The sequence below is a fragment of the Fimicolochytrium jonesii genome (assembly GCF_025526975.1).
Source record: "Fimicolochytrium jonesii strain JEL569 chromosome Unknown EV422scaffold_17, whole genome shotgun sequence".
NCBI lineage: Eukaryota > Fungi > Chytridiomycota > Chytridiomycetes > Spizellomycetales > Powellomycetaceae > Fimicolochytrium > Fimicolochytrium jonesii.
This window is the reverse complement of record NW_026515684.1, coordinates 113,873-139,087: the sequence shown is the minus strand read 5'-3', so window position 1 is coordinate 139,087 and position 25,215 is coordinate 113,873. Positions and strand designations below refer to the sequence as shown.

The following is a 25,215-nucleotide window of genomic DNA, read 5'->3' as shown; positions in this document are numbered from 1 at the left end:
TCCTGCAAAAAAAGAGGGCAAAAACGAGGCGCGCATAAAGCCGCATAATGACGGTCCAGCTGCCCCTGCCACGTGAATTGACCGCGGAATTCACTCTGGCTCCCTCGTCGTCGTCGTTGGGGCTTGCTCCAAAAAGTGCTCAACATTTGCAGCTAAAGCATTCGCTACGATGTCGGCTATAATACAAACAACACAAAAACAAACAACGATGCTCTTACCCGTCGTCACCAGAGCCGTATCGCAACGCACGGCCACTAGGTCGCTGTGCCGGTCCGCGTCCACCTTCTCGCGGATCGTCGGTCCATCTGCCGCCCGCCTGACCCCAGCCACTGCCAACGGATTGAGGTATGAATCGGGATTGCTTTAGTCCATGATAGCTTGCAGATTCTAACCCTTACCTTCCCTCAGAACTCTCCCTACTCAGAGTCGTAATGCCCTCTCTCGTTTTGGTCAAGCCCGGTTTATGGGTGAGAACACGATTGTGCGCACAATTATTCCCACCACGTTTGTACTCATTGAAGAAATACAGCCGATAAGATTATCAAATGCCCACCAATGGCGGAATCGATTCAGGAGGGAACTCTCACTCAGTGGCACAAACGTAAGTCCTTTATGGAGGATTTACTGCGAAGCCCCAATGGCTAAACCTTCTTGCCCTTTGCCCTTCAGAGGTCGGAGAGTTCATCGCTCGCGACGAAGTGATTGCCACCATTGAGACCGACAAGGTATGTTCCTGGTGACTTTGGACAAAACGGTTTCAAAATCTAACTCTCCTAGTCGGGCCTCTAGGTTGATGTGACGGTGAACTCGCCGGAATCCGGGAAGGTGCTTGAGCACTTTGCGAACGAAGGCGACACAATTTCCGTTGGAGGAAATTTGTTCAAGATTGAACTGGGAGATGCTCCCGCCGAAGAGTCGGCTCCCGCTGCGGAGAAGGAGGCACCAAAAGCTGAGGCACCAAAAGCTGAGGCACCCAAGCCAAAAGAGGAGGAGTCAAAGAAGGAGACTGCCAAGCAGGAGAGCAAACCGGAACCAAAGAAGGCTGACGCCTCTAAGATCGCCGCACCTGGTAAGAGATGGTAGAGCGATATACACGAGCCTGAGCAAGGGCTAACAAGATGTCATCAGCGGCTTCAAAACCCCCGGCTCCCAAGCCAAGTTCTAAGGCCCAAGCCCCTGTTGAGGGTGAGGAATTCGCTGGTCAGCTGCCCGGATCCAGGACAGAACGCAGGGTAAGTAACGCCATCTTTGGGAACACACAAGGATAGGATATATGCTGACATCAGTATCTTTTGTTTGTCAGGTGAAAATGAACCGCATGAGGCTGAGGATCGCTGAGCGTTTGAAGGAGTCCCAAAATGTCGCTGCATCGTTGACAACGTTCAACGAGATTGACATGACGTGAGTTCTTTGCCATAAAAACTGATCCCACTCACAATCATCTGGGCCGACACTCATATGGACCCATTACACAGAAACCTCATCGAAATGCGCAAAAAGTACAAGGAGCTCGTCCTGGAGAAACACGGCGTGAAGCTCGGATTCATGGGCGCTTTCATTAAAGCGGCCTCCGTCGCACTGAAGGAAGTCCCCGGTGTCAACGCCTCCATTGAAGGCGGTGACATTGTTTACCACGACTTTGTCGACGTCAGCGTCGCCGTCGCAACACCTAAGGGTCTCGTGACCCCGGTCTTGCGCAACACCGAGTCGCTTTCCATCGTTGAAGTTGAGAAGGCACTTTCTGCGCTCGGAAAGAAGGTATGTTTTCGCCGTCCCGTCTTTGGCGGCATCGCGCAAAATCTGACTCATTTTCGCTCTCAGGCCCGTGACAACCAAATTACCATTGAGGACATGGCTGGAGGTACATTTACCGTGTCCAACGGTGGTGTCTTCGGATCCCTCTACGGAACCCCCATCATCAACCAACCCCAGTCCGCTATCCTGGGCATGCACGCCACGAAAGAGAGGGCCGTCGTCGTCAACGGAAAGGTAATATCCAGTTCGTATAAGAATCACCACCATTCCCACCTCACATGCTTACATCTCTTCTTATCCCAGGTGGAAGCTCGCCCCATGATGTACATTGCACTGACCTACGACCACCGCGTCATTGACGGACGTGAGGCCGTCACATTCCTTGTCAAGGTCAAGGAAATCATCGAAGACCCTACAAGATTGCTTTTGGATGTTTAAACGAAAGCTCTCCCGTCATGTTATAGGCTAACCCCCGAGTGTTTTGCCCCATCTCTCTCATTTGAAATCATAATACAATACCTCTTCGACCAATGTTTCTATGATGAGTTGCGAATTCCAAACGAAGTTGATATGAGATTCCTCTCAACTTTATGGGACGGGCCATGCGTTGCATTCATTTGAGCAGATAGTGACCGTAATCCAATGTGTCGTTGCCTGCTGGCTTACCTAATGCGCGGAGATTAACGGGAGAAGCCTATTGACGGCATGCTCGCAACTAAGCGAAACCTTATTTTGAGTGGGGCGAACAAGGATGGCGTTGTCGCGGGATTCATCCAGCTTCTCGAGTGCTTCGACTGCACCTCGAGCGTCTCGAGGGAACTCACAGCCAGAAACGGTGTAGACCACGCCAGTGAGCACCCATCAACATGCTGCTGGGCAACAACGAACAGGAGGATCTTGCCGTCGACCGGCACATATACCTGAACGACCCGACCAGGAACTCGACGCAGAAGTATCTGCATAATAGCATCAGCACCTCGAAGTACAATGTCGCCACTTTCGTGCCCAAGTTTCTGTTTGAGCAGTTTAGCAAGTATGCCAACTTGTTTTTCTTGTTCACCGCTATCATTCAGGTAAGCCTCTAGATATGATGTTCGATATTGTTCGTCCATTCTGACATTTCTTGGGCTCTCGCAAATATAGCAAATCGGCGATTTGTCCCCTACAAACAAATACGGCACCGTAATTCCCCTCTCCATCGTCCTCCTCGCCTCGGCCGCCAAAGAAATCCTCGAAGACTTCCGCCGCCACGCCCAAGACGGCGCAACCAACACCCGCCACGCCAAAGTCCTCTCCGGCACCCAATTCGTGCCCAAGCAATGGCGCCACATCGTCGTAGGCGACATTATCCGCGTCGAGAACGGGGAGTTCTTCCCCGCGGATCTCATATTGCTCAGTTCATCCGAGCCCGATGCATTGTGCTACATCGAGACGAGCAATTTGGACGGGGAGACGAATTTGAAGATTAGGCAGGGGATCCCGGAGACGGCGGAGATTTTGACGCCCGAGGAGGTTGCGAGGATGGATGGGGTTATCAAGTCGGAGTTGCCTAACAACTCTTTGTATACCTATGAGGGGACGCTCAGGTTGGGGCATAAGGAGATGGCGTTGGATCCGGCGCAACTGTTGCTTCGTGGAGCCATGTTGCGGAACACACGGTGGATTTATGGGGTCGCTGTGTTTACTGGCCACGAGACAAAGTTGATGAAGAATGCAACAAAGACCCCGACGAAGAAGACAAAAGTGGAGCGGTTGGTCAATACCGAGATCACCTTCTTGTTTGTCATTTTGGTGTCCTTGGCCGTCATCAGTGCAATGGGAGCTCTGCATCGCCAGGTAGGCTCTCAGCCGCCATTTCCTGGAAATGTGGTAGGCGCTTTTCAATCTGACTGTCCCGCATCAGCTTAACAACCCATTCGAAGAGCATATTGTGAGGTTCGACTCGTCGACTGCGTTCGCAAGATTTCCCGGAAACATCTTGACATACATCATTCTGTTCAACAATTTGATTCCACTCAGGTAAGGTGGGACCCCTTACTGTCGTGGAATCAGCTTCTTCTGATCGTTTCTTCATTGTGTAGCTTGATTGTGACGATGGAATTGGCAAAATACTTCCTCTGCGCCCTGATTAACCAAGATCTCGACCTCTACCACGAAGAGTCCGACACTCCGGCAATGGCACGTACTTCCTCCCTCATCGAAGAGCTCGGCCAAGTCGACTACATCTTCTCCGACAAAACAGGCACCCTAACATGCAACGTGATGGAGTTCCGCATGTGCACCATCGCCGGCATCGGGTACGCGGAGGTTGTCCCCGACGACAAGAAAGTGCGGGTGGACGAGACAGGCAAAGAAGTCGGCTTCCATGATTTCGTGAAACTGAAGCGGAACGAGCAGTCTCATCAGTCTGCACAGGTCATTCAAGAGTTTTGCAGGTTGTTGGCGGTTTGTCATACGGTTATCCCGGAGATGAACGAGGATACGGGAGTTGTGACCTTCCAGGCATCGTCTCCGGATGAGGGCGCCCTGGTGAAGGGTGCTGAGTTGCTTGGATGGGCGTTCACAACTCGGAAGCCGCGGTCGGTGACGTACACGCATAATGGGCAGGCTTACGAGTACGAGGTGCTCAACATCTGCGAGTTCAATTCGACCCGAAAGCGGATGAGTGCGGTCGTTCGCGGGCCTGATGGGCACATCAAGCTGTACGTCAAGGGTGCCGACACTGTCATTCTCGAGCGACTGGGGCCGAACAACCCGTATGTGGACGTTACTTGTGCGCATCTCGAGGATTATGCGAACGAGGGGCTTCGTACGCTATGTATCGCCTATCGGGATGTCTCGGAGCACGAGTACATGGAGTGGGCCAAGATCTACAATGCGGCCGCGACGACCATCAACAACCGTAGTGAGGCTCTCGATAAAGCCGCCGAGCTCATTGAGAAGGATTTGTTCTTGCTCGGTGCTACTGCGATTGAGGACAAATTGCAGGATGGCGTTCCAGAAGCGATCCACACGCTCGCACAAGCCAACATCAAGCTGTGGGTGTTGACGGGAGATCGTCAGGAGACGGCTATCAATATCGGATACTCATGTAAATTAATCACGGAGGAGATGAGCTTGATTGTCTGTAACCAAGGCACGCATTTCGAGACGAAGGAGTACTTGCTCTCGAAGCTAAATGCGGTCAGAGGTGCTATTGGGCAAAATGAAGGTGCCTCCGGCAATCCTGCGACTACCTTGGAGCAGGATCTGATCAAAGAGTACGGCTTTGGGGGCTATGTCAAACGAGGATATGAGATGTTTGGCTTCGAGAAGAAGGGGCCCAAGATCAACAAGGATGCTTTGCCGGAGACAGAGGTGAGCCAGAGCAGGTATCATTTACGGTTCCACCACCCAGCTCACACGTTTCCCTCCCCAGCCGTTAGCCCTTGTCATCGACGGCAAGACCCTCGGGTACGCTCTCGAGGACGACATCAAAATGATCTTCCTGCAGCTCGCCACCATGTGTCGTGCCGTTATCTGCTGTCGTGTATCACCACTTCAGAAGGCGCTGGTTGTGAAACTAGTCAAAAAGAATGTTGCGGAGTGCGTAACTCTCGCCATCGGTGACGGCGCCAACGATGTCTCCATGATTCAGGCGGCCCACGTCGGAGTTGGCATCTCAGGGATGGAGGGATTGCAAGCGGCTCGCGCGGCTGACTTCGCTATTGCTCAGTTCAGATTCCTGAGAAAACTTCTGCTGGTGCATGGACAGTGGGCATATGCGAGGATGAGTAAACTGGTCCTTTACAGTTTCTACAAGAACATCACGCTGTACCTCATTCAGCTGTGGTTTGCGAGCGACAATGGGTACTCTGGCCAGGTGAGTTGGTGGCGGCGTGCTATTCCTGCTACTGGTTTGATCAGGAAGCCTGATTCGTTTCTCCTACATGAAAGACCCTCTTCGAAACATGGACGCAGGCCGCCTACAACATCCTTTTCGCGGTCTTCCAACCCATCGCGATCGGAATCTTCGATCAATACATCTTCAGCCGAAACCTAGAGCGGTACCCACAACTCTATCGCCTAGGCCAAACCGGCGAGTTCTACAATCACAGCGCGTTCTGGGCATGGATCCTCAATTCCTTCTTCCATTCTCTTCTGCTGTACACCATGATGCACTCCGTGTACGGTGAAGGCGCTATGCTGGGCAATACCGGATATACGGCGAACATCTGGATCTTCGGAGAGACGCTTTACACGATGGATCTGATTACCATCACGCTCAAGGCCGCTTTGACGTGTTCGACTTGGAACCGATTCACGCACATTGCGATCTGGGGCAGCATTGGGATGTGGTTCTTTTTGTTCCCCATTTACGCTGTGGTTGCTCCTGCCATCGGACTTGCCAAAATGGAGTTGGGACAACACATGATCGACTACATGATGCAAGCACCGGCGTTCTGGTATTCGATTCTTTTGATACCATTAACGGTTAACTTTAGGGACTTTGTTTGGAAATAGTGAGCACCAGTCATTTCTGATGAGCTCTACGTGACAATCTCATTCTGATCATTTACTGTCTACCTTCTAGTTTCAAACGCCAAGCCCTGCCTCGATCCTACCACATTGTGCAGGAGATCCAGAAGTACAACATTCCCGACTACCGCCCACGCATGGAATACTTCCGCAAAGCCGTCACAAAAGTGCGTCAGTTCCAACGTATCAAGCGCAATCGTGGCTTTGCCTTTTCGCAGAGCGACAGCGGACAGGCTGCTTTGATTAGACTGTATGACACTACCCGCAGAAAGCCACGTGGATGAGAACACTTGTATTACAAAGACGATTGCTATCGCATAAACATTACATACCAACACACATCGTGAAGTACTCTTTAATTGTTCCGATGTATCTCGCCATCGTTCGATGATCCAAAAATATCCAATCAGGACAGTCACCGCCTTTCTTCAAATGAGACCTCGGTCCAGCCACCATCCCTTTCCGTACGAGATGCAGAGTTCTTCACCCTTTTTGATGGATTTTCCCAGCACCCATACTCCCATCCTCACTTCGCCCGTTTTGGCATCCCGATAAGTCTCGAATTCCACGTTCGGCCTGGTCGCCACTCCTCGGAAATCGTTTATGAACCGTCCTACTCCACCTGCCTTCTCCGCATCGACACTAAGGCCTGTGTACCGGTCAAAGGAAAGGATATAGTCACTCGTGGTCGAAGCGGTGTCGGCTGCGTGCAGCTCCCCTATATAATCACACACATGTTGGCGTGGTTCCAGCTTTGCGGACGCAAACAGTCCGTTTTGCCCGTGCGCTGGGTGAGACGCACTCATTATCTTTTTGACCGTGACGCACGACCCACGGGAGCGCAGGTCGCCGACGTCTTTCTCGACGAACCGGGCCGGGGTCACCGGATCGAAGGGATTAGCTGCCTTCTGTAAGGGCCAACCTGAGGGCAGGTAATGGGCTTTGACGCTGGCCGGTACACCTCTCGCCCAGCGATTCTGGCGAAGGTATTCCACGGTGGTTGGCCATCCTTTGGGTATGCCTCCAACCTTTTCCTGGCCAGCCGGCATCGCAAAGTCTGGGGAGCAAATCAAAGGAGACGTTGGGCAGGTTGTAACAGAAAAGCAGTAACACGCGAACTCCTCAAACGCCTCAAATTCAGGCTATTCAGGGCGTCTTCTCCAGCGTCTTCCCTTTCCTTTCCATGACCCACAACCTCCCATCACAAACCATACCCCGCATTGCACAGCGCAACAAAGTGTCCTCCCCCAACTCAAACAGCTGCCGGAACCTTTGCCTTCTTGTTATCTTCCAAAGATTCAGAGTAGATAGGCCTTAGAAGCAAAAATGTCAAGTAGCAGCGTCAACCCTTTCATTAGGGCGCACGGTAAGCAGTGGAATGCGGTGCAAACCTTCGTGTTCCTACCAGTGCTAACCAAGCGCCTATCCTTCCTGAACCAGATTCTAGGCCCGACTTCCGCGAGCAGGTATGAGCTTTAGTCTCTGCCTACTTCCTTATGTAGCCCGATGTGCTTTCGGGTAGTGCTTCGAACCCTTCTCCTCACCCTACCTTCTTCGCTCCCTTTAGACAGCCGCAGACCGGTATGGCGTACCAGAAAACTTCCTTGAAATAGAAGTACGCAATCCTCAATTCCACGGAGATGGTCGGGGAAAATATGTTGATTATGAAATCGTCTGCGATGTATGTTACGTCTTGGCCACCGTCCCCAGATCCATTTACTAATTGGAACAACCCACAGACGAATATACCGGCTTTCAAGAAGACAAATTCAGTAGTGAGGCGGAGGTTCAGCGACTTTGAATGGTTTCGCGATGCATTGGAGCGAGAGTCTACACGAGTCAACATCCCCAGCTTGCCGCCAAAGGTGTACTTCAACAACAGATACTCCGATGAGGTGGTCGAGCAGAGGCGGGTGGCATTGGAAAGGTTTTTGCAAATGTGAGCAGGTCCCTACCGGGATGGGATGGAGACATAGTTCGCGCCGTGGCGTGCTGGGAGATCTGGGATTAACAAGTTTGTTTCTCTGCAGAGTTGCTGGGCATCCGCTTCTCCAAACAGGTTCGAAAATCCTTCAGCCTTTCATCCAAGGTAAGGATCGATCGATTTCCTCCACCGAGTCTTCGCACTTACACACACCTCACAGACCCAAACTTCAATCGAGATCTATACTGAGATCCCATTATGAAGAAGCCCCTTGTAAATAATCCGGCACATCCTTTATAGTTACCTAGCCAAAACCACACCATAGTTTCTTTTCTGCCACACTGAACGGTAAAAATTCCACCGCATCATCGTAATTCACCCCCATCCCCCAGTTCTTACTACTTAGTCTCGTAGCTAGCCTCCTTTTGTTTTTGGTTTTGGGAACAACAATTTGGCTTAACGGTCCAACGTGAAGGTTCCCTCCAACGTTTGCTGGTATGTACCTGAGTAATTCATTCCACCTTGCTTGGATGGCTCTGTTGGAAGACACTGTCATAATCGTTCATGTCTTGTGGTGATTCTGGTCATGTCCGGTGAGTAAGCTTACGCGTGCCGATGAAACGCGTGCAAAACCAGGGACTGGCAGTCTGGCATAGGAAGGCACCCTCCTCGCCTCGCTTTCCGCACTTACATCCGCCGTCTTCGCCCTCCCCTCCCAGACGTGTATAGTATAGCCACCGTTCCTCGCAGGTCTTCTCTGGATTTCTCTCCAGCAGTCAATTCCAGCTCCACCTTGTCTAGGTATCCGATTATCCCCCCTTCACCCCGACTTCCCTTCGTTCGTGTCGACATGATTGTTGAAAGCTATGCTCGGTGAGGTTGGAGATGCACCCTTTTGGGGCTATCGAAACCTCATCGGGTGGGCGGGATTGTTGGTTAGCTGGGCAGCCTGGGCATCCTCTATCGAGGCGACGTGACCGTGAACCCGGTAGCTACTCTCTTCATTGAGGTAGACACAAGGCGGAAATATATGAATGACGAATAATGTCACTCAATATCCCCACGTACTTGTTGCAATTCCTCTTGGATGTGGGAATTGGGACGTTAACGACCGGGAGCCCTGAGAGGATTATCGATGTGCACAAAACGTTACCCTGGGGCGATAGGACAAGTGCAGAGTGTTTGTCGGTGGTCGTCTACGAACGTGTTGGTGTCGAGCCTGCCCATCGACAAGCCATTATCACATCATTACATTGCACCACAGGGATTCGAATTTTTGATGTTCATGTTTGGACTATACACAATCCACAGCCATGAACCCGCACCGATATATATTCCCATTGAGGTTGCCGCATGGTTTGAGGATCTCCGCTACACGGCAGCTAGTCATCTACGGAACTCCACAGCGGGTGCGGATATCCTATGTTTCACTATCAATTCATTAATGTTCGGTCGGCTAATCCGTCAGGTCGTTTAAGGTAACTTGAAAGGTCGAAGGATATCGTGACTATGCCGATGACGATCTCGAAGGCTGGTCGCGAGGGATAGACGGAAAGCAATGAGGGTTAAGATCAAGAGGCAGCTAACGCTACTGCTGCTACCAACAATACAGGTCGCCTTGCTGTCACATACCGATCAGAATGATCACAATCCATTCCAGCTGTTCTCCATGTGAGCTTGTCTGATGCTCTTTCAACATATCCAGCAGATCCGAAATGACGGACACACGTTGATTTAAGAGATCAACTCTGCAAAGAAATGGGTCCGACATTAGTTCGCTGATTGGGTCCTTATCAGAGACATGAGATCCTTTACCTTTGTGTGATCTCCAGATATCCCCGAATAGCCATGTACAAAGGTTCTAAAGCCGGTTCACTCCTGCAATTCCAAGAGCGTCAGTCCGTCTGAGGGTCAGAGTCACATATGCTCAGTTCCGCCTTACCAGAAAATCTCCGGAACATCTGTTACAAAAGCGATCAGTAAAGTGCACGAGTTTGGGAGAGTCCCGAGCCACCCATCCCACTCACCCAAAACATTCGAGACCAAATTCACGTTGATTCGCATGATGAAAAGTTGCCCAATCTTCTTGTTGACGGATTTCCTGCGATCCAACAAGTCAGCATGTGGAAGCTTCGATTCGGCATGGAAGCCCACTAACCTTGTCATATGAATCTTTCCAGTCTCTGCCAAAATCTGAGGGACGTGCTTCGTGCTCTCGATAGTCTCCTCAATGAGCCCTTCGAATAAAGCCAGCTTTACTGACTGAGCGATGGCGTGTGAGATTGTCAACTTGATCATGTAATTTGCTGGATTCTGATGGCACATGCGGGAGATGGTGAGACAACTGAGCTGAAAGATCATCGACGTACAAATGAATCCCGACCTTCAGAGTGATGATATCGTTGTAGATACGCGGTTGATAGAAGGCTAGGATATCAGGAGTAAGCGTCCTGTTCAAACGCGAGGCCCCGGTGTGATGCGTACTCACCGTTATAGTGGAAAACAAACTCTTCGATCTCGACATCATCTGGAGCTAATCCAAAAATACTATGAGACATCGTCTCGGGGTCAAGGAGCACCATCATGAGCAACATACCCAGCTTCTCTTCCTCAAAGGGTTCCAACTCCTTGAGCACCATACGCTCCTCCTCTTCTGATAATCCCCACATCACCACCACTCCATATGCAAAGAACAAGCATTCGCCGATCGGTGCAATGCGTTTGGCCAAATCATCGTAGGCGATGGTACTGGGCAGACTCCTTCCCGCTGCATCGATGTTTTGCTCGAAGAAGGAGTCGATGTTATGTAACGAGGCGTTAGGGCGAACACCGTCCTCTGTTGGCGACATGAGTTCCTCCGGAACCAGATTTATCAGATCTGGAACAATCAAAGGGTCCAAAGTTCCGTTGGTTGCGGGTATGCCGAGATATGGAGTGTGGATGGCTTTGCGCAAGCGAAATTGGGTTTAGTTCAGGTCTATAAAGTCTGCTACGATGCCTTACGACGGTACCTTCGTCAAACTTCTTGGGCGATGTCTTATTCCTCGTAGATCTGCTCTTCAGGAAGTCCATTAAGGGGTCCATCTTGTAGGAACTGTAAACGGCCCATGTCAGTCTCACGTGCTACGTGTTGACGGAGCTTTCCGGCTACGAAGTAGAAGGGCCCTCACTTTGCGGTACAGTAAGCCGTGACTCTCGGAAGCCATTTCTTCTCCAGTCGACTCAACCATCTTTCCTTCTGCTTCTTCGCAGTAACGTGCGGAAGCTGGGGTAACGTGTCGGGCTCTACATCTAGATCTGCCTGGTTCTCATCCGTCGCAGCGGGCACATCCGCCGGGAATAATGTAAGCTTTTGTGAGGTCTTTGTTGTACTATAAAGGAAAAGTTAGAGATCTCTGATCACCACGTGCATCGCGCCAACCCCACCAACTCTAGAAGCTCACCGTTTTGGCTGCTTTGGGCCTTTCCCCTGAGGTGCAGTAGTTGCCGTATTCGACGGTTGCGAGTTCAAATTCGGGTTGGAGGCGCTCAGAGACGAAGTAACGGGCGCGGGGAGCAACGGTTGGGTTTCCTCGTTTATACTGCTACTACTGTGGTGAGGAACTTTGGTATTCCGCTTATTGTTGGCAGTGAGGGAGGCCATGATGAGAGGAGGCTATCGCGCAGGTCGAACGTAGTATGCGACGAATGTTGGTATAACGGTCACAGTTGGAACGCAGAGAGGTTCTCACAGCTGATAATTACGCCGAAATTGAGTGAGCTGCGCGGAAGGGTTATATATACTGTATGCCGTCTTCCAAGCTATTCAATGAGAAGGTGCGCGGACCCAATACGCAGCTTTACTTTGACGAGAAAGTCGGTGATTGCAGTACTGTACCGTAGTAAGCCTGGCGGGATGAGAAAACGTTGGTGCGATCCGCAGAATTCACCACACTTCATACTGGGGAACGCGGGAAGGCTGTCATTGACATGCGTGGATCACGTGCCCGCATATTAATCTCGAATCTTTACATGCGATCCTGCCTGCAAATCCAGGATGGGAGAGACTTGGCCAACAATCAAGAGACCCATGAAGCATCGTAAAGCATATGCGTAGCGCAAATAGTACCGTGAAACTGCGTCTTCATTTCAATGCTGTTCCTCTTATGATGTGCAGTCGCTACTGTCGCGAACGAGAAGCTATTTACCGCATGACGAGCTGATTGAGGCAATGCGGGCAAATCCGTCGAAAAGCCGTCAAAATAACTGGTCTGTGAGTTTCTATTCTTCAAGGACAATTTTGTTCAAAAAAGGTAATATCAAATATTAAAGTGACTACAGTTACAGAAGAAAAGGGAAGAAGGCAAAGAGTAGAAGGATATTGTATCTTATGTATGTGGAGCATATACACGGTGTAAGGATATGAGGTTCTTCCACAAAAATCTAGATCCGCCTAACGAGCTGCATCCGGAACATCAACATCCTCCGGTACTTTTGGTTCGCCCGCACTTTTCGTTTGCGTTTCCGCCCGGGAATGCCCTTCCTTCGGTGTTCCCTCCCGGCTCCTCTGCCCCACCAGCTCGTCGCTCATTCGTCGCTCGAGCCTGTCGTGAGGTGTCTCTTCGGCGTACTCGGTCTTTCCAACGACAAAGTCAACCCCTGGTTCACGGCCTTCGCCTGTAGGCCCTGGCAACTCCGACTTCTTCTTCAGAAGATCGCTGACGAGGCGGCTGTGTTCTGGGTCACTCCCAATCAGCTTGATCTGCAGGATGCGTTTGTATGTGATATTGGTGGCGTTGTAGGTTTCGTAAAACTCGCCGTCAATCATGGCGTGGAAGGTGGATTCGGGGATGAACTCGATGCTGAAAGGCGATGGCATTTGACCAACCCGTTGAAGATGTTTTCGGCCGAACGAGAACTGCTTGCGGAAGTACGACCGTAAGGAACCGATACCGAAGACTTCCAGTTTGCCGTCATATGCGCAGTGAGGCGTCCAATTGGAAATGTCGGTGGCGCCTTTCTGTTCGCGGACGATGGATCTGGACATTTCAGCCACTCCCCACAGATCGACGTGTCGTCCCCACATCCCTGGGATGTTTTGGATGACCATCTCGATGGGTTCGTGCGTCACACGCAGCTTCTTGTTGCCGTCGAGCTCGAAGCGATCGCCTGCAGCTACAAGCGCCTTAACGCAGTTGGTGATTGGGGGTGCACCGTGTACCAAGACACCGAGTGACTGTCGACTGTACTCCATGGCGTTCTTGACACGAGAACCGCGACGGTTCTCCTCGAACCCGAGCCCGACGCGACCTTGGAGACCGATCGACGAATAGTTGGACATCTTGCGCCTCACGGTGCGGGTCTTTTCCTTGCCGGCTTCGCGCACCCAACCGCCTTCAGCAGTCTCCAATTCGACGTCCCAGATGTCCAACAGCGTTACGTGGCCGTTCAAACGATCTTGAACGATCTTATTCAAGCCTTCCAGATGTTTTCCGGCCACATCGCTGCCAGCCACGTATCGACCCCAACCGAGAACTTGAGAAAGGTCATTTCCAGTACCGAATGGAATGACGCTGAAGAAAATGCGTTCGTCATGTTCGACATCAAGTCCCATCTGAATCATCCCTTCAACAACTCCAATCAACGTCCCATCTCCTCCTGCACTCCAGACGTGCAATTTCTTGATGGATTTTTGTTTTGTAAGAAGCAGGTGGAGGTACTTCAATCCGGCTGATCTGTCTTTCTCGTCGAGGAAGTCATACAGCTGGACCTGTACGTGCGGGTTATCACGCATTCGGTAGTGTTGGATGTTCATTTGAACAAGAGGCAGCCCTTGTTGGTTGCCGGATTTCGGGTTGGAAAAGATGAAGACATATTCTGTGGGAACAACAACCAAGGTCTCGCCGTCGACGCCTTCAGACGACACGATGGCAGCGGCATCATCCGCCGGCCTCTCCTTGCCGTTTCCACCTTCAACCCTGACTGAGGTGTTCCTTTTTGGTCCGGGGTACGAGTCATCGCCTTCGGGTCTGGTGTGAGTGGTTCGTGAGTTGGTCTCGGCGTTGTCACCCAAAGAGATTGGCGGGATGTTCAGGAGATGCTGAAGCTCCTTCTCCGTTGCAATTTGCTTTTTGAAGGAATAGAAAGAAAAAAGTCTGAGCATTCTTGAGAAAGAGAGATTTGCCCTTATAGCTAATTCCGCTCACCTCAGGGGACATCCCATTTTCCTTGATTTCGGATTCTGGGTGGACACGTTTGTCCGCGGTGGAGACTGCTGTAGGGGTTACTCCTGGAGAGGTGACTGCCGGTGCCATGATTAAATTTTGCTTGTATGTTATTTGGTGTCGGTGGAGGCAGTGGAAGAGGCTTGAGCGTTGGTTGCCGTACTCTCTCAAGAGCAGTGTGGTACGAAGGAGGGTGTGGTGGTGGTGTGCCAAAAACTTTGAGAGGAGGGAAAGCTTGTCCGTGTCCCCCGTCCTTATATATCCTTGGAATAATCCTGAATGGAAGGAGGTGGCTGGGCCTCTTTTGTTCTAACTTAGTCTTGGGAAGGGAAGCTCGGTCGTGACGCGCTCTCGTGGGGAAATACCTCTGCGGGCGCCGTCATGCCACCTCTCCCGCCTGACGAATTGCACATACGACAACTGCCCGATTTAGTGCCGCTGTAGTATAGTTTCTCATAATATCAATCTCGACATGGCCAAGCAAAACGAAACAGTAAAAACCTTCGTTGTCAATCTCGAATGCCGTCACCACCTAAAAGTGATGTCATCATGTCACCACTGTCTCCCAGCTCCCTCGTGAACGATCACTCGGTATTTTGTCTTCGTGGCTTCGATTTGAAGCTCCGATGCTAAGCCACCCGTGCCGTACGCCGCCGAAAGGCCCGAATCCCACATGTCGGCGATGATGTCGCACAGCAATGACGTGATGAGTCAGAATGGAGATGCGGGTGACTCATGGGGTTCAGACATTCAACATCGAGCTTTTTTCGAAGAATTCAATTTCAATCGCAAAGATCTTGGAAGACTTCACTCGTTAACCGAAAGCACAGAAACTCACAGCCATAACCACGAAGGAACAATGACTACCTCAACCGTCTCCTCGCCGTCCATCGTGCTGCTATCCGGGGACGGCATCGGCCCCGAGATTGTCGCCGAAGCACGTCGCATACTCACCCTCGTTTCGACCACTCTCAACTATAACTTCACCTTCCACGATCAGCATCTCATTGGCGGCGCCGCTATCGATGCCACCGGAAGTCCTCTGCCCGACTCCACCCTCAACGCATGCCGTTCCGCTTCCGCGATCCTCCTCGGCGCCGTTGGTGGGCCACAGTGGCCCAAACCGGCCACGAAAGAGAACCCTAGCCCTGCGAGGCCGGAACAAGGATTGTTGAAGCTACGAAAAGAGTTGGGATTGTACGCCAATATCCGCCCTTGCAGCTTCCCGGCGAAATCGCTCTTGAGCCTCTCGCCTTTGAAGGAAAGTATCGTGGAGGGATGCAACATCATTTTTGTGAGGGAGTTGACAGGCGGTATCTACTTTGGAAAGCGGCAGGAGGAGAATGAAGAGGGTGTGGCGTGGGACACCATGGAATACTCGGTCGGAGAAATCCAGAGGATCACGCGCATTGCCGCTTCCATCTCGAGTTTGCATTCTCCGCCTTTGCCCATCACATCCATCGACAAGGCGAATGTGCTCGCAACGTCTCGTCTATGGAGGAAAACTGTTACGCAAACTTTGAAGAACGAGTTCCCCGCCATACCTCTCCAGCATAACTTGGTCGATTCCGCGGCCATGCTGTTGGTGAAGAGCCCGATGTCGCTGAATGGAGTCATTCTGACTGAGAACATGTTTGGGGATATCCTGTCGGACGAAGCCAGCGTAATCCCTGGAAGTTTGGGGTTGTTGCCTAGCGCGAGTTTGAGTGGGTGGGGAGCGAAGAATGTTGGACTCTATGAGCCCATTCACGGGAGTGCGCCTGATATTGCCGGAAAAGGTAAGCTCTTTGATGTCGCGGATTGCAATATGACGTTCTTGCGATCTGCATACCCTCGCTAACCGTTAATCGTCCACAGGCATAGCAAACCCCATTGGAACAATTCTCTCCGCTGCAATGCTTCTCGAATACTCGTTCGGCCTTGTCCGAGAAGCCAAAGCCATCGAAGAAGCAGTGGCCATCGTTCTTGACGAACAGGCGTTACGGACGAAGGATTTAGGCGGAGAAGTCACCACCAAACAAATGGGTGACGCGGTGTTGAAGGTTTTGGAGGGGCTCTTGCAAAAGTTGAAGTAGATGATTAGTTGCTGACCTACATATTCGGGCTGGATGTGGTGGGAAATACATGGGAAGCGTATCTCGGAATCCATGACACCATGTGCGAAAAGATTGTGAGAGTCGGCGTATCATCAATGCTATGCGTATTGAGGAAGCATGTCCTTGGATCGTATTTCCCATTTCGCAATTCTACATGTACACTAGTTCCCAGCCTTATTCATCGATTCGTACGCCTCAGAGTCACACATCGGAATGCGATAATTTTGGATCTGATCAGCTTTTCCATGACATTTGAGCCATGCTTCTCATTCCTTTAGCCCTATCACTACATGCCCCCGTCTAACTACGATAGTCAGCGTTGATACTGATATAATCATGACTGAAATCACAGGTGTACATTGTGGCCTCCTCTTTTCCCATCCCCAAGTCCACACTCAGCAACAGATCTTCATTCTCCAGAATTCGCGCTGCTTTGTCCTCATCGCTTTCATATGGTGCTCCATCCTTGAAGAGATGGATACTCTCGTTGCTGCCGTTGGCAGCGGAGGACGACGACACGTGAAGACTGACTTTGTCAGGATTCAATCCCGCAATCTCAGAGTACCCCACCGCGCAAATGATTCGGCCCCAGTTGGCATCTTTCCCGTACAGCGCTGTTTTGACGAGCGGGGACGTGGCGATGGTGCTGCTAACTTTGCGAGCGTCCACGAATGTTTTCGCGCCTTTGATGCGGATCTCGACGAATTTCGTCGCGCCTTCGCCGTCGCGGACAATGAGCTTGGCGAGGTCTGCGGCAAATGAGGTGAGGTTATCCCGAAACTCGAGGAACTCGGGGGATGATATGTCGTCGATCAGCGTGGCAGATGCAGAGGCGCCATTGGCGAGGACAGCAAACGTGTCGTTCGTGCTCGTGTCTCCGTCAATGCTGATGGCATTGAAAGACCGATCGGCTGCGTACTTTGTGGCCGCGTCAAGGGCCTTCTTGCTGAGTTTCGCGTCGGTGAACACCGCACTCAGCATGGTGGCCATGTTCGGGTGGATCATCCCCGCCCCTTTACACCAGCCGGCCATCCGGTACGTCTTGAACTCCTGACTCCGCAGCTTGGGGAAGGTGTCGGTAGTCATGATCCCTTCCGCAGCACCTAACCAACCATCATGCGACTCTTCCAAGTTGGGGGCTAGTTCTTCGATGCCCTTGACAATCTTGTCCATGTCCAAATGTTGGCCGATCACACCCGTGGACATGACGATCGTCTCGGGATGGTTTTTGCTGCTGGCAGCGTCTCCCTTACTCAACGCTGCGTCCACCACCGCACTCATCCTCCATGCATCCTGCAATCCCTGCTCACCAGTGCACGCATTCGCACACCCGGAATTCACAACAACGGCCCTCAATCCCGTGCCTCGTTGTTTCCCAATCACCTCCTTCGACACCTTCACAGGCGCCGCCGCAAACGCATTCAACGTAAAAACGGCAGATGCCGTTACTGGGAACCTTGCATCTGACGCAATGATAGCGAGATCCTTAGGCGGGAACGGAAGCTCTTTCTGCTTTTTCACGCCCGAATGCCATCCTCCTGCTCGCCATCCTTTTGGGTATGTGCCGGTAGTGGGGATCAGTTGCTCACGGGGCCATGCACTTCGTGTACCGTGAGCAGGTTTTGCTGACGCTTCCGTGGATTTGTTGCTGGAGAAGAGGGAGAGCATTCGAGTTTGCGAACATGCTGCCTGGCCAGGTTTGACGAGGGGATACCATCGCGAAAGCGGATGGGATAGGAGGGTTCGTGAAAAGCTCGACACGGACATCTTTTCCACGTCCTGGTTTATCTATCGCTGTTCCTGATACTGATAGTGCAGTTGACGGAGCGCTTGGTCTCCGATTCTTGGACTGAACCGTTCTGTGAACGGCGTACGGATGTCGAAATCGCGCTTCAGCGAATACAAGGGGAGGATCAGGTTGATGGAAAGAGACTGACGGCTCGTATCTCCTCCGTCCGCAACTATATATCTCACAACCTTCCCGCTGCTGTCAAGAATACGAGTGATCTTGAAGTTGATCTCGGCGGTGGAGTAGCGAACAGAGACGCGGTTTTTCGTATGCGAGCGCGCTGATCATCTCGCACAGACTCACGGATCGCAAATCTCCACTTTTCTCGCCACGTTCAAACGTCTCCTTCCAACGACTCCACAACTCCGCCGGAAATCCCATCAGCCTGCTCCAGTCATTCCGGATGATGCATATAAAATATTCATTCCTTCTATCACAAGCTCATGAGAGGGTTTATCAATTACAAAGGTATTTCGCTCCAGCTAGGGCTCATAGCTCAAAACTGAGCGAAGCCGGGTAACGCGAGGGGCTGTCCATGGTTCGCCGTTTAGAAATCCTTGGCGAAAGCTCCAAGAACCTCCTTGATCTTCGCGTCGGTCTCGGGGGAGATGGCGTTCTCCTTCTTGATGTTCTCGAAGATCTCGGGGGCTGTAGCCTGGACATGTGGGATGACAGCAGACTCGAAGGCGGTGACCTTGTCGACCGGGATTTTGTCAAGGAAACCGTTGACACCTGAAGAAAATGGGATAAATCAGTTGTTGCTCTACAAACTCGTGTGCAAAACCATGCCATCTGTTCATCGAACTCACCAGCGTAGATGATAACGACCATGTGCTCGACGGAGAGAGGAGTGTATTGCTTTTGCTTGAGGAGCTCAGTCAAACGAGCACCACGGTTCAGCAAAAACTGAGTCGACGCATCCAAATCGGAACCGAATTGCGCGAAAGCAGCGACTTCACGGTACTGAGCCAAGAAAAGCTTGAGAGATCCAGCCACCTGCTTCATAGCCTTAACCTGCGCGGCGGATCCGACACGGGAGACGGACAGACCGACGTTGATAGCGGGACGAACACCTGATGGGATTGCAGCTTTAGATTTTGAAAAGGAATCTACCTGAACGAAGCATTGCTGACATACCCTTGAAGAAAAGCTCAGCCTCCAAGAAGATCTGACCGTCCGTAATGGAAATGACGTTGGTGGGGATGTAGGCGGACACATCTCCTCCCTGGGTCTCAATAACGGGCAGGGCGGTCATGGACCCTCCACCCTGGGTCTTGTTCATCTTCGCGGCACGCTCGAGGAGACGAGAGTGCAAGTAGAAGACATCTCCGGGGTAGGCCTCACGACCGGGGGGACGACGAAGCAACAAGGACATTTGACGGTAAGCGACGGCCTGCTTGGACAAATCATCGTAGATGATCAAAGAGTGCATTCCGTTGTCACGGAAGTACTCTCCCATAGCGGCACCGGAGTAAGGAGCCAAGAACTGAAGAGGGGCGGCGTCGGAGGCGGTAGCGGCGACGATGATGGAGTACTTGAGGGCATCTGCGATGGCGCTATTTCAGCTGACACAATTCTAATCATCCATGCTGGGCAACAGAACACATACCGTTCTCCTCAAGGGTTTGCACGAACTGAGCGACGGTAGAACGCTTTTGGCCGACGGCGACGTAGACACAGTAAAGCTTCTTGGCCTCCTCAGACCCAGAGTTCCACCTCTTCTGGTTCAGAATGGTGTCGAGAGCGACGGCGGTCTTTCCGGTTTGACGATCGCCAATGATCAGCTCACGCTGACCACGACCAATGGGCACCATGGAGTCGATACACTTGATACCGGTCTGCATAGGCTGCTTCACGGACTCACGGGGGATAATACCGGGAGCCTTGACCTGCACACGCTGACGCTTGACGTCGACAAGAGGACCCTAGACATGATCATCGTTTCATCAGTCACACCGCAGATTGGCTTCCAGAATCGATTGCTGGGGATAGGGTGAATATACACACCTTGCCGTCGATGGGGTTACCGAGGGCGTCAACGACACGACCCAACAATCCCCTGCCGACTGGGACGTCGACAATAGCACCGGTACGCTTAACGATGTCACCTTCCTTGATGAGACGATCGTTACCGAAGACGACAACACCGACGTTGTCAGCTTCCAAGTTCAGGGCTTGTCCCTAAAGTAGCGGAAGAGATAAGTTTCCCATCTGGCTAAGCTCACGGGCCGGAAACAGCGGGCAGCACGTACCTTGAGACCGGAGGAGAATTCCACCATCTCTTCGGCCTGGACGTTGCGCAGACCGTACACACGGGCGATACCGTCTCCGATGGAGAGGACACGACCGGTCTCCTGGATGTTGCCCTCGGCACCCTCGGCACCGAGAATACGGCTCTCGAGAATGGAGGAGACCTCAGCAGTTCCTAAAGAACAACAAGATTCTCAGTACATCCCTTCGTCTGGCTCCCAGAAAAGACTCACTTCCTCCATATACATACCAGGCTTGGCAGCCATAGCGCGAGCGCTGGTGCCGAAAGACCTTGCCTATCGACAAAAAAAAAGAGGAGTTCGTCGGTTAGAAATCAAGTGTGACCGCATCAGGCCTCAGATTCTCGTATTTCTGCTGAGTGACTCCCGCAAGAATTAGTTCCTCCCACTCCAGCATCCTCCACGGCTGCTCCAACTTCCCAAATACAGCGTCTTCCTCGTGGGATAATCGAAAAGGACTGACGCTCAAAGCCTCCAATCTGCCGATTCTTCAGACACTTACCAGACCCAATCGGGCGGCGGGGGAAACGAGACCCTTCATCATTTTTGCAGCGAGGGGTATGTGCCTTGCGAGAGCGCTGAGAGGGAGTGCAGCAGTGTAGATGAACGGAGCAAAGCGAGGTAGCCTCTCCTGCAGCCGATGAGGTGTGTGCGTGAACGAACCGTCGAGAAGGGCCGTTGTTGGGGCTCTCGGGTAGAGGCGGGATGGCTGAACAACAAACGGGCGGTGGAACACGTGACTCGTTCGCGCAAAAGCCTACAAGACACCCGGTGGGCAAACAGTTTATGCACCGTTTCGTGCAGGGATCACAAATCGCAAACCATGGCAGGCGTTTGCAATGCATCCGCACCATAATCGAGTCAACTGGCCGATGCAGTACAGGATGCCTGCATCGCGCCATTATATTTGGGAAAGGCCAACATGTTGCAGGAGAGAATGGGTTTCAGGCTGCTAAGAATGTACAAAATCTGTTGCCGACCACCTAGGGCCATGGTTTCGCATTAACGCTATCAATATCCTGGGAATGCTTGAGAGTCGTTCCCACTATTACGTCCGAACCATAAAATCATTGATCTGGCGAGGGAATGAGTGTCAGAGACGAGATCTTCACACTTCGATTGTACCTCGGATGGGGGATCACTTACGAGGCAAAGATCAAGATGTTCTGCAGAGTTATACAATAACCGAGGTACGCTTCATCACCGGATGTGTGATGTTGCAGAATGTACTTCAAAAATGTTACGGCCTGCAGGAAAGAATCCACTCGTCAGCCTTCCTCAGGCATTTCCTTTTTTGAATGTGCCCCTGTACTTACGAATCCGCCACCAAGAGATCCGAGAGCGATGGAGACGCCTACGAAAGCGCATCCCCGTGCTCTCGTAGCGATGTTGGGGCCGCCAAACGAGCCGTCCCCTTCGCTGTTCAACATTTCCCGGTCGATAAGATTCACACTGTAAAGCCAGGGGATCGCAGTCAGGATACGTTCTCAGTTAAACCAGCCCATCCTAATGAGGAGATGAGCCTCTCTCGTTCAACCGATCCGCTTCTTCCTATCGTCTTGTTTCCCCCCCCCCCCCCCCCATGTCCAGACTCACATAATCAGTGCCAACGTCGATAAGATCCCCGGAATCCAATCCTCCACACCCGTCGACACCGGCAACGGTTCTGGTCGCGTTCGTGCATAGGTCAGCCCATCAATGAACGTCCACCAGGCAACAGCAAACTGAATGAAAGTGGTTATCAGCCTTCAGTCCGAGGATGCGCCTTGGTCACACTGCCAAACAAGCAAGGCGTACCAGGCCGCCCGACAGATATCCCACAAACGCAATCCTCGACGGGAACTTATGCGAAATGCTATCGAACAGCTGAATGATCACATCCCCGCACCAGCCGCAGTAGAACGCAGTTTTCGACCGTCGGTGTGGAGTCGATTCCGATGGGTCCAGGGAGAGTGGTTGATAGCGTGGCATTTCGGTCGTTTGTGCGTTTCTGGGGGACTGGACAAAAACGCTCTTTCGTCAACAGCTGTCGTTTATCCGGCTTTCCCTTCCACCGTTCCTTTCCACTCCATATGTTGAAATCAGACGGAGACGGAGGCAACGCAAGATGTTCGTGATCTCCTGAGTGCAATCAGAGGTGTGGAAGGAGACGCTCCAAACACCTTCCATGAAACGTCCGTGGGAGCCCACAGACACACTGGTAGCTCTTCAAACTCAGCATGAGCATACTTACCAACTGTTGCCGATGCGATTTTCAAGATTTAGAGAGAAGGGATGAGGTTTGAAGTTTGAACGGCGTCACTGCTCAGAAGCGCCCAAGCTGGCAGTGGAGACGCGATGACATGACTCATGCAGAATAATAGGCGCTTTTGACAATGCAGAGCGGAATAGTCGGGAAGACTAACAACAAAGAACGAAACCATACGAGATATGATAAGCAGGTAAATGTTTCATATTGAATGCCGTGACAGGAAAGGCCAAAAATTGTACTTTGTTAATCATGTCCGGGATAATGGAACGGATCGAAAGTACGATGAAAGAAGGGGGATCGGGGTGTGTATGTACAAAGATGAAAGCGGACTGTTCATCTTCCAAAACGTTCTACCAAAGGGTCCATCTAGGTAGGCAAAAGGAGAGGGAGGAAAGGGCCCCATTCCGGGAACGCAGAATTGTTCTTATCCGAAAACGTAGTTCGACTGGCCATTGTTCATGCCATTCTGCTGTGCACCGTTGCCGCCGTGCATTCCGTGCATGTCGAACATGCTGTCGTGGGCACTTTGGCGGCGCTGTCCAGGCTGTATCATAGGGAATTGGTATCCCGGGGTAGCGAAGCTCATCGCCTGGGGCATAGCGTACTGCTGCCCTTGATGTGCCAGGCTGAATTGGTTGTTGAAACCGCCGAAGCCGCCAGGGTGAGGCATGCCGTGTAGCATCGGTGAGGCAGGTAAGGAGAGAGAGCGCTGGTGTTGGATGGTATTTTGCTGGTTGTGCAATGCCAGACCGCCGTATCCGAATTGAGCGAAATGGTCCTGGTCAGCCGGCATTTGATGCTGCTGATGATGGTATGGGAATTGTTGGGATGATTGCACGGCGCGGCCGGGTAGCGACTCGAAGCCGCCTGGACCGGGATATACCACTGAAGACGCCATGGAGCGGAGGATAGGGGATGTGGGGAGTGACTGAGAATGCATGTGCTCGAACGGATGCGGGTGGGGAGTCGCAAACTCGACAGGAAGTCCTTGTCCTCCGAGCGCCGGAACTGGAGAGTTTCCTCTGCCTGAATTGTACCCGTTGACGGACTTGATCGCGGTAGGTTCAGGAGCGGTTGTCGGCGGGGCCGTCCCTTGTCGAGAACCGGAGTCTCCCGCGTTTGCTGCTGCCTCGGCTCGCTCCGCCGCCCCATTGTGCACTTTCAAATGCTGAGACAAGTTGTCCGAGCGCGAGAACTCCTTGTTGCACCCGGCAACAGGGCACACGTAGGGCTTTTCACCAGTGTGACACCGCATATGCCGGCGAAGGTGCTCGTATCGCTTGAACTTCCGCCCGCACACAGCTCGTCCGGACAGGTCTCTGAACGAGCAGAGGTAGTTGCGGCGCTCAGTCGTCTCCTTAGGGTGATTCGACGGTAGAGTGGGCACCTGAACGCCATTGAAGGAGTCACCCGTCACTGCATTGGCCATTCTGCTGATATCCCCACCCTGACGGAAATCTGGCGGAAGCAATGGCATGTCCTTGCTAACGCTGAACAAGGACTGCGCCCGACGTCGTTGCTTGTAATTGGGCGAGCCTTCGAAAAGGTTGAACACGCCGAAACCGGGTATGCCAGGCATCTGATGCTGCAACCCCATGTGGGACATTGCATTGTGAGATGCAGCGTCGTCGTCCGACATGAGCGACGGAGGAGCCCCTACGGACATTTCCGGAGAATTCGAGTTTATCAGGTATGGCGCACCCATTGACAAATTCGGCGACGTATTGCGCGATCCATCGTACGAGAAACCGTCGTGCTGCTGTGCCTGAAACTCGTGAGCGAGCTGGCCAATGGAGTCGTGGAACTGAGTATTCGTTGGGGAGACGTTGATCCAATCTTCCAGTGCGACGTTGGAATCGCCGGGGAATCCGAGAAGGTCTGGCGCCAGTTGCAACGTTGGCATGCATTGCTGCTTGGCCAACTCCAGGGTCGGAAGCAATGGCATGGGGTGCGTTGCGACTGTAGTTGGCTCGACCCCCAACGCCTCACGCTTCAGGTCCCTTTCCAACGCATCCATGAACAACCGGTCATGCGGAACAGAGAACCAGTAGAAGACTTTCTGCTTCTTCTGTGTTCTGATGCAGTTGTTCTTGTACAGAATTTCCAAGAACTCTGATCTCGGCTCCTCCAAAGTTGCGTCGATGCCCGGCTTGAGATTCCGCAAATCCGAAAACACACCCTCTTCGAACTTTTTCACATTGCTCACCGGTCGACCAAATGCCTCAAATCGATAGATCAAGGAACGCACGATGTCTGTCCCAGTGATGTGGAAAAGATTGTTCCATAGGACACAGGAAATGTGCTCGCCATTGGGTAGTGTGAAGCGCTTGATCGTGTGCTCGGGATCCCAATTGGTTGGTGCAGTGGCAAGGAACAGTTTCAGGTGATCGAGCAGTTCTTGATTTGCAA

The 25,215-nt window shown here is 52.0% G+C and overlaps 11 protein-coding genes across 11 annotated transcripts; 4 read left to right on the top strand and 7 right to left on the bottom strand.

Moving 5' to 3' along the window:
* The first annotated feature begins 83 nt into the window (after positions 1-83).
* On the top strand, positions 84-2,389 carry EV422DRAFT_534409 (uncharacterized protein). The gene is made up of 10 exons (XM_053070668.1): positions 84-345; positions 409-467; positions 530-601; positions 670-725; positions 790-1,069; positions 1,129-1,232; positions 1,304-1,401; positions 1,476-1,758; positions 1,822-1,989; positions 2,059-2,389. Exons 1-10 carry the CDS (start codon positions 170-172, stop codon positions 2,191-2,193), a joined length of 1,431 nt encoding a protein of 476 aa, XP_052924223.1. The 5' UTR covers positions 84-169; the 3' UTR covers positions 2,194-2,389.
* Positions 2,390-2,501: 112 nt separating this feature from the next.
* Positions 2,502-6,629, top strand: EV422DRAFT_108803 (uncharacterized protein). Its single transcript, XM_053064578.1, has 7 exons — positions 2,502-2,828; positions 2,899-3,591; positions 3,659-3,774; positions 3,837-5,112; positions 5,174-5,617; positions 5,692-6,257; positions 6,329-6,629. The coding sequence occupies exons 1-7, from the start codon at positions 2,622-2,624 to the stop codon at positions 6,555-6,557; spliced, it is 3,531 nt and encodes a 1,176-aa protein (XP_052924222.1). The 5' UTR covers positions 2,502-2,621; the 3' UTR covers positions 6,558-6,629.
* A 72-nt stretch (positions 6,630-6,701) lies between these two features.
* Positions 6,702-7,322, bottom strand: EV422DRAFT_497813 (uncharacterized protein; the record flags this gene model as incomplete). Its single annotated transcript, XM_053067969.1, has 2 exons — positions 6,702-7,082; positions 7,140-7,322. The coding sequence occupies 2 exons, from the start codon at positions 7,320-7,322 to the stop codon at positions 6,702-6,704; spliced, it is 564 nt and encodes a 187-aa protein (XP_052924221.1).
* A 122-nt stretch (positions 7,323-7,444) lies between these two features.
* Positions 7,445-8,868, top strand: EV422DRAFT_534403 (PX domain-containing protein). Its single transcript, XM_053070667.1, has 6 exons — positions 7,445-7,639; positions 7,714-7,739; positions 7,841-7,954; positions 8,013-8,212; positions 8,304-8,362; positions 8,418-8,868. Exons 1-6 carry the CDS (start codon positions 7,600-7,602, stop codon positions 8,444-8,446), a joined length of 468 nt encoding a protein of 155 aa, XP_052924220.1. The 5' UTR covers positions 7,445-7,599; the 3' UTR covers positions 8,447-8,868.
* A 704-nt stretch (positions 8,869-9,572) lies between these two features.
* Positions 9,573-11,919, bottom strand: EV422DRAFT_108817 (uncharacterized protein). Its single transcript, XM_053064579.1, has 12 exons — positions 11,641-11,919; positions 11,368-11,568; positions 11,209-11,291; positions 10,794-11,141; positions 10,686-10,730; positions 10,581-10,624; positions 10,356-10,510; positions 10,225-10,298; positions 10,140-10,158; positions 10,013-10,075; positions 9,830-9,945; positions 9,573-9,728 (listed from the first exon to the last, which is right to left on the bottom strand). Exons 1-12 carry the CDS (start codon positions 11,838-11,840, stop codon positions 9,631-9,633), a joined length of 1,446 nt encoding a protein of 481 aa, XP_052924219.1. The 5' UTR covers positions 11,841-11,919; the 3' UTR covers positions 9,573-9,630.
* A 515-nt stretch (positions 11,920-12,434) lies between these two features.
* EV422DRAFT_534395 (ATP-NAD kinase-like domain-containing protein) lies at positions 12,435-14,872 on the bottom strand. Its single transcript, XM_053070666.1, has 2 exons — positions 14,383-14,872; positions 12,435-14,303 (listed from the first exon to the last, which is right to left on the bottom strand). Exons 1-2 carry the CDS (start codon positions 14,488-14,490, stop codon positions 12,630-12,632), a joined length of 1,782 nt encoding a protein of 593 aa, XP_052924218.1. The 5' UTR covers positions 14,491-14,872; the 3' UTR covers positions 12,435-12,629.
* Positions 14,873-15,259: 387 nt separating this feature from the next.
* Positions 15,260-16,475, top strand: EV422DRAFT_498041 (3-isopropylmalate dehydrogenase; the record flags this gene model as incomplete). The annotated part of the gene is made up of 2 exons (XM_053067984.1): positions 15,260-16,178; positions 16,258-16,475. 2 exons carry the CDS (start codon positions 15,260-15,262, stop codon positions 16,473-16,475), a joined length of 1,137 nt encoding a protein of 378 aa, XP_052924217.1.
* Positions 16,476-16,796: 321 nt separating this feature from the next.
* EV422DRAFT_574138 (ArgJ family protein) lies at positions 16,797-18,655 on the bottom strand (the record flags this gene model as incomplete). Its single annotated transcript, XM_053073181.1, has 2 exons — positions 18,127-18,655; positions 16,797-18,080 (listed from the first exon to the last, which is right to left on the bottom strand). The coding sequence occupies exons 1-2, from the start codon at positions 18,211-18,213 to the stop codon at positions 16,797-16,799; spliced, it is 1,371 nt and encodes a 456-aa protein (XP_052924216.1). The 5' UTR covers positions 18,214-18,655.
* Positions 18,643-21,226, bottom strand: EV422DRAFT_534391 (P-loop containing nucleoside triphosphate hydrolase protein). The gene is made up of 8 exons (XM_053070665.1): positions 21,058-21,226; positions 20,786-20,831; positions 20,538-20,710; positions 20,293-20,466; positions 19,895-20,210; positions 19,423-19,830; positions 19,095-19,358; positions 18,643-19,017 (listed from the first exon to the last, which is right to left on the bottom strand). Exons 1-8 carry the CDS (start codon positions 21,097-21,099, stop codon positions 18,833-18,835), a joined length of 1,608 nt encoding a protein of 535 aa, XP_052924215.1. The 5' UTR covers positions 21,100-21,226; the 3' UTR covers positions 18,643-18,832.
* A 185-nt stretch (positions 21,227-21,411) lies between these two features.
* EV422DRAFT_534387 (uncharacterized protein) lies at positions 21,412-22,842 on the bottom strand. The gene is made up of 5 exons (XM_053070664.1): positions 22,353-22,842; positions 22,152-22,279; positions 21,872-22,007; positions 21,702-21,802; positions 21,412-21,630 (listed from the first exon to the last, which is right to left on the bottom strand). Exons 1-5 carry the CDS (start codon positions 22,524-22,526, stop codon positions 21,567-21,569), a joined length of 603 nt encoding a protein of 200 aa, XP_052924214.1. The 5' UTR covers positions 22,527-22,842; the 3' UTR covers positions 21,412-21,566.
* A 1,117-nt stretch (positions 22,843-23,959) lies between these two features.
* Positions 23,960-25,198, bottom strand: EV422DRAFT_478633 (STE like transcription factor-domain-containing protein; the record flags this gene model as incomplete). Its single annotated transcript, XM_053067270.1, has 2 exons — positions 23,960-24,160; positions 24,224-25,198. Coding segments are annotated over 2 exons (1,176 nt in total), but the record flags the coding sequence as incomplete, so codon positions are not given.
* Positions 25,199-25,215: the final 17 nt, after the last annotated feature.

What these genes read in the sequence shown, in the direction of transcription:
- EV422DRAFT_534391 (XM_053070665.1), bottom strand. Translation starts at nt 21,099, where the DNA reads ATGATGAAGGGTCTCGTTTCCCCCGCCGCCCGATTGGGTCTG. An exon ending in CCGCCGCCCGATTGGGTCTG is followed by an intron (nt 20,832 to 21,057) that starts GTAAGTGTCTGA and finishes TTTTGTCGATAG; the next exon opens with GCAAGGTCTTTCGGCACCAG. An exon ending in GGTCGTTATCATCTACGCTG is followed by an intron (nt 19,018 to 19,094) that starts GTGAGTTCGATG and finishes CATTTTCTTCAG; the next exon opens with GTGTCAACGGTTTCCTTGAC.
- EV422DRAFT_108817 (XM_053064579.1), bottom strand. Translation starts at nt 11,840, where the DNA reads ATGGCCTCCCTCACTGCCAACAATAAGCGGAATACCAAAGTTCCTCAC. An exon ending in ACGGCTTACTGTACCGCAAA is followed by an intron (nt 11,292 to 11,367) that starts GTGAGGGCCCTT and finishes GGCCGTTTACAG; the next exon opens with TTCCTACAAGATGGACCCCT. An exon ending in CTTTGAGGAAGAGAAGCTGG is followed by an intron (nt 10,731 to 10,793) that starts GTATGTTGCTCA and finishes TTTTTGGATTAG; the next exon opens with CTCCAGATGATGTCGAGATC.
- EV422DRAFT_534403 (XM_053070667.1), top strand. Translation starts at nt 7,600, where the DNA reads ATGTCAAGTAGCAGCGTCAACCCTTTCATTAGGGCGCACG. An exon ending in CCCTTTCATTAGGGCGCACG is followed by an intron (nt 7,640 to 7,713) that starts GTAAGCAGTGGA and finishes TTCCTGAACCAG; the next exon opens with ATTCTAGGCCCGACTTCCGC. An exon ending in CCTTCAGCCTTTCATCCAAG is followed by an intron (nt 8,363 to 8,417) that starts GTAAGGATCGAT and finishes CACACCTCACAG; the next exon opens with ACCCAAACTTCAATCGAGAT.
- EV422DRAFT_534409 (XM_053070668.1), top strand. Translation starts at nt 170, where the DNA reads ATGTCGGCTATAATACAAACAACACAAAAACAAACAACGATGCTCTTA. An exon ending in TGGTCAAGCCCGGTTTATGG is followed by an intron (nt 468 to 529) that starts GTGAGAACACGA and finishes GAAGAAATACAG; the next exon opens with CCGATAAGATTATCAAATGC. An exon ending in CCACCATTGAGACCGACAAG is followed by an intron (nt 726 to 789) that starts GTATGTTCCTGG and finishes TCGGGCCTCTAG; the next exon opens with GTTGATGTGACGGTGAACTC.
- EV422DRAFT_534387 (XM_053070664.1), bottom strand. Translation starts at nt 22,526, where the DNA reads ATGCCACGCTATCAACCACTCTCCCTGGACCCATCGGAATCGACTCCA. An exon ending in GATATCTGTCGGGCGGCCTG is followed by an intron (nt 22,280 to 22,352) that starts GTACGCCTTGCT and finishes ACTTTCATTCAG; the next exon opens with TTTGCTGTTGCCTGGTGGAC. An exon ending in TCGACGTTGGCACTGATTAT is followed by an intron (nt 22,008 to 22,151) that starts GTGAGTCTGGAC and finishes CTGGCTTTACAG; the next exon opens with TGTGAATCTTATCGACCGGG.
- EV422DRAFT_108803 (XM_053064578.1), top strand. Translation starts at nt 2,622, where the DNA reads ATGCTGCTGGGCAACAACGAACAGGAGGATCTTGCCGTCGACCGGCAC. An exon ending in TGGGAGCTCTGCATCGCCAG is followed by an intron (nt 3,592 to 3,658) that starts GTAGGCTCTCAG and finishes GTCCCGCATCAG; the next exon opens with CTTAACAACCCATTCGAAGA. An exon ending in AGGGACTTTGTTTGGAAATA is followed by an intron (nt 6,258 to 6,328) that starts GTGAGCACCAGT and finishes TCTACCTTCTAG; the next exon opens with TTTCAAACGCCAAGCCCTGC.
- EV422DRAFT_534395 (XM_053070666.1), bottom strand. Translation starts at nt 14,490, where the DNA reads ATGGCACCGGCAGTCACCTCTCCAGGAGTAACCCCTACAGCAGTCTCC. An exon ending in AAAATGGGATGTCCCCTGAG is followed by an intron (nt 14,304 to 14,382) that starts GTGAGCGGAATT and finishes TCCTTCAAAAAG; the next exon opens with CAAATTGCAACGGAGAAGGA.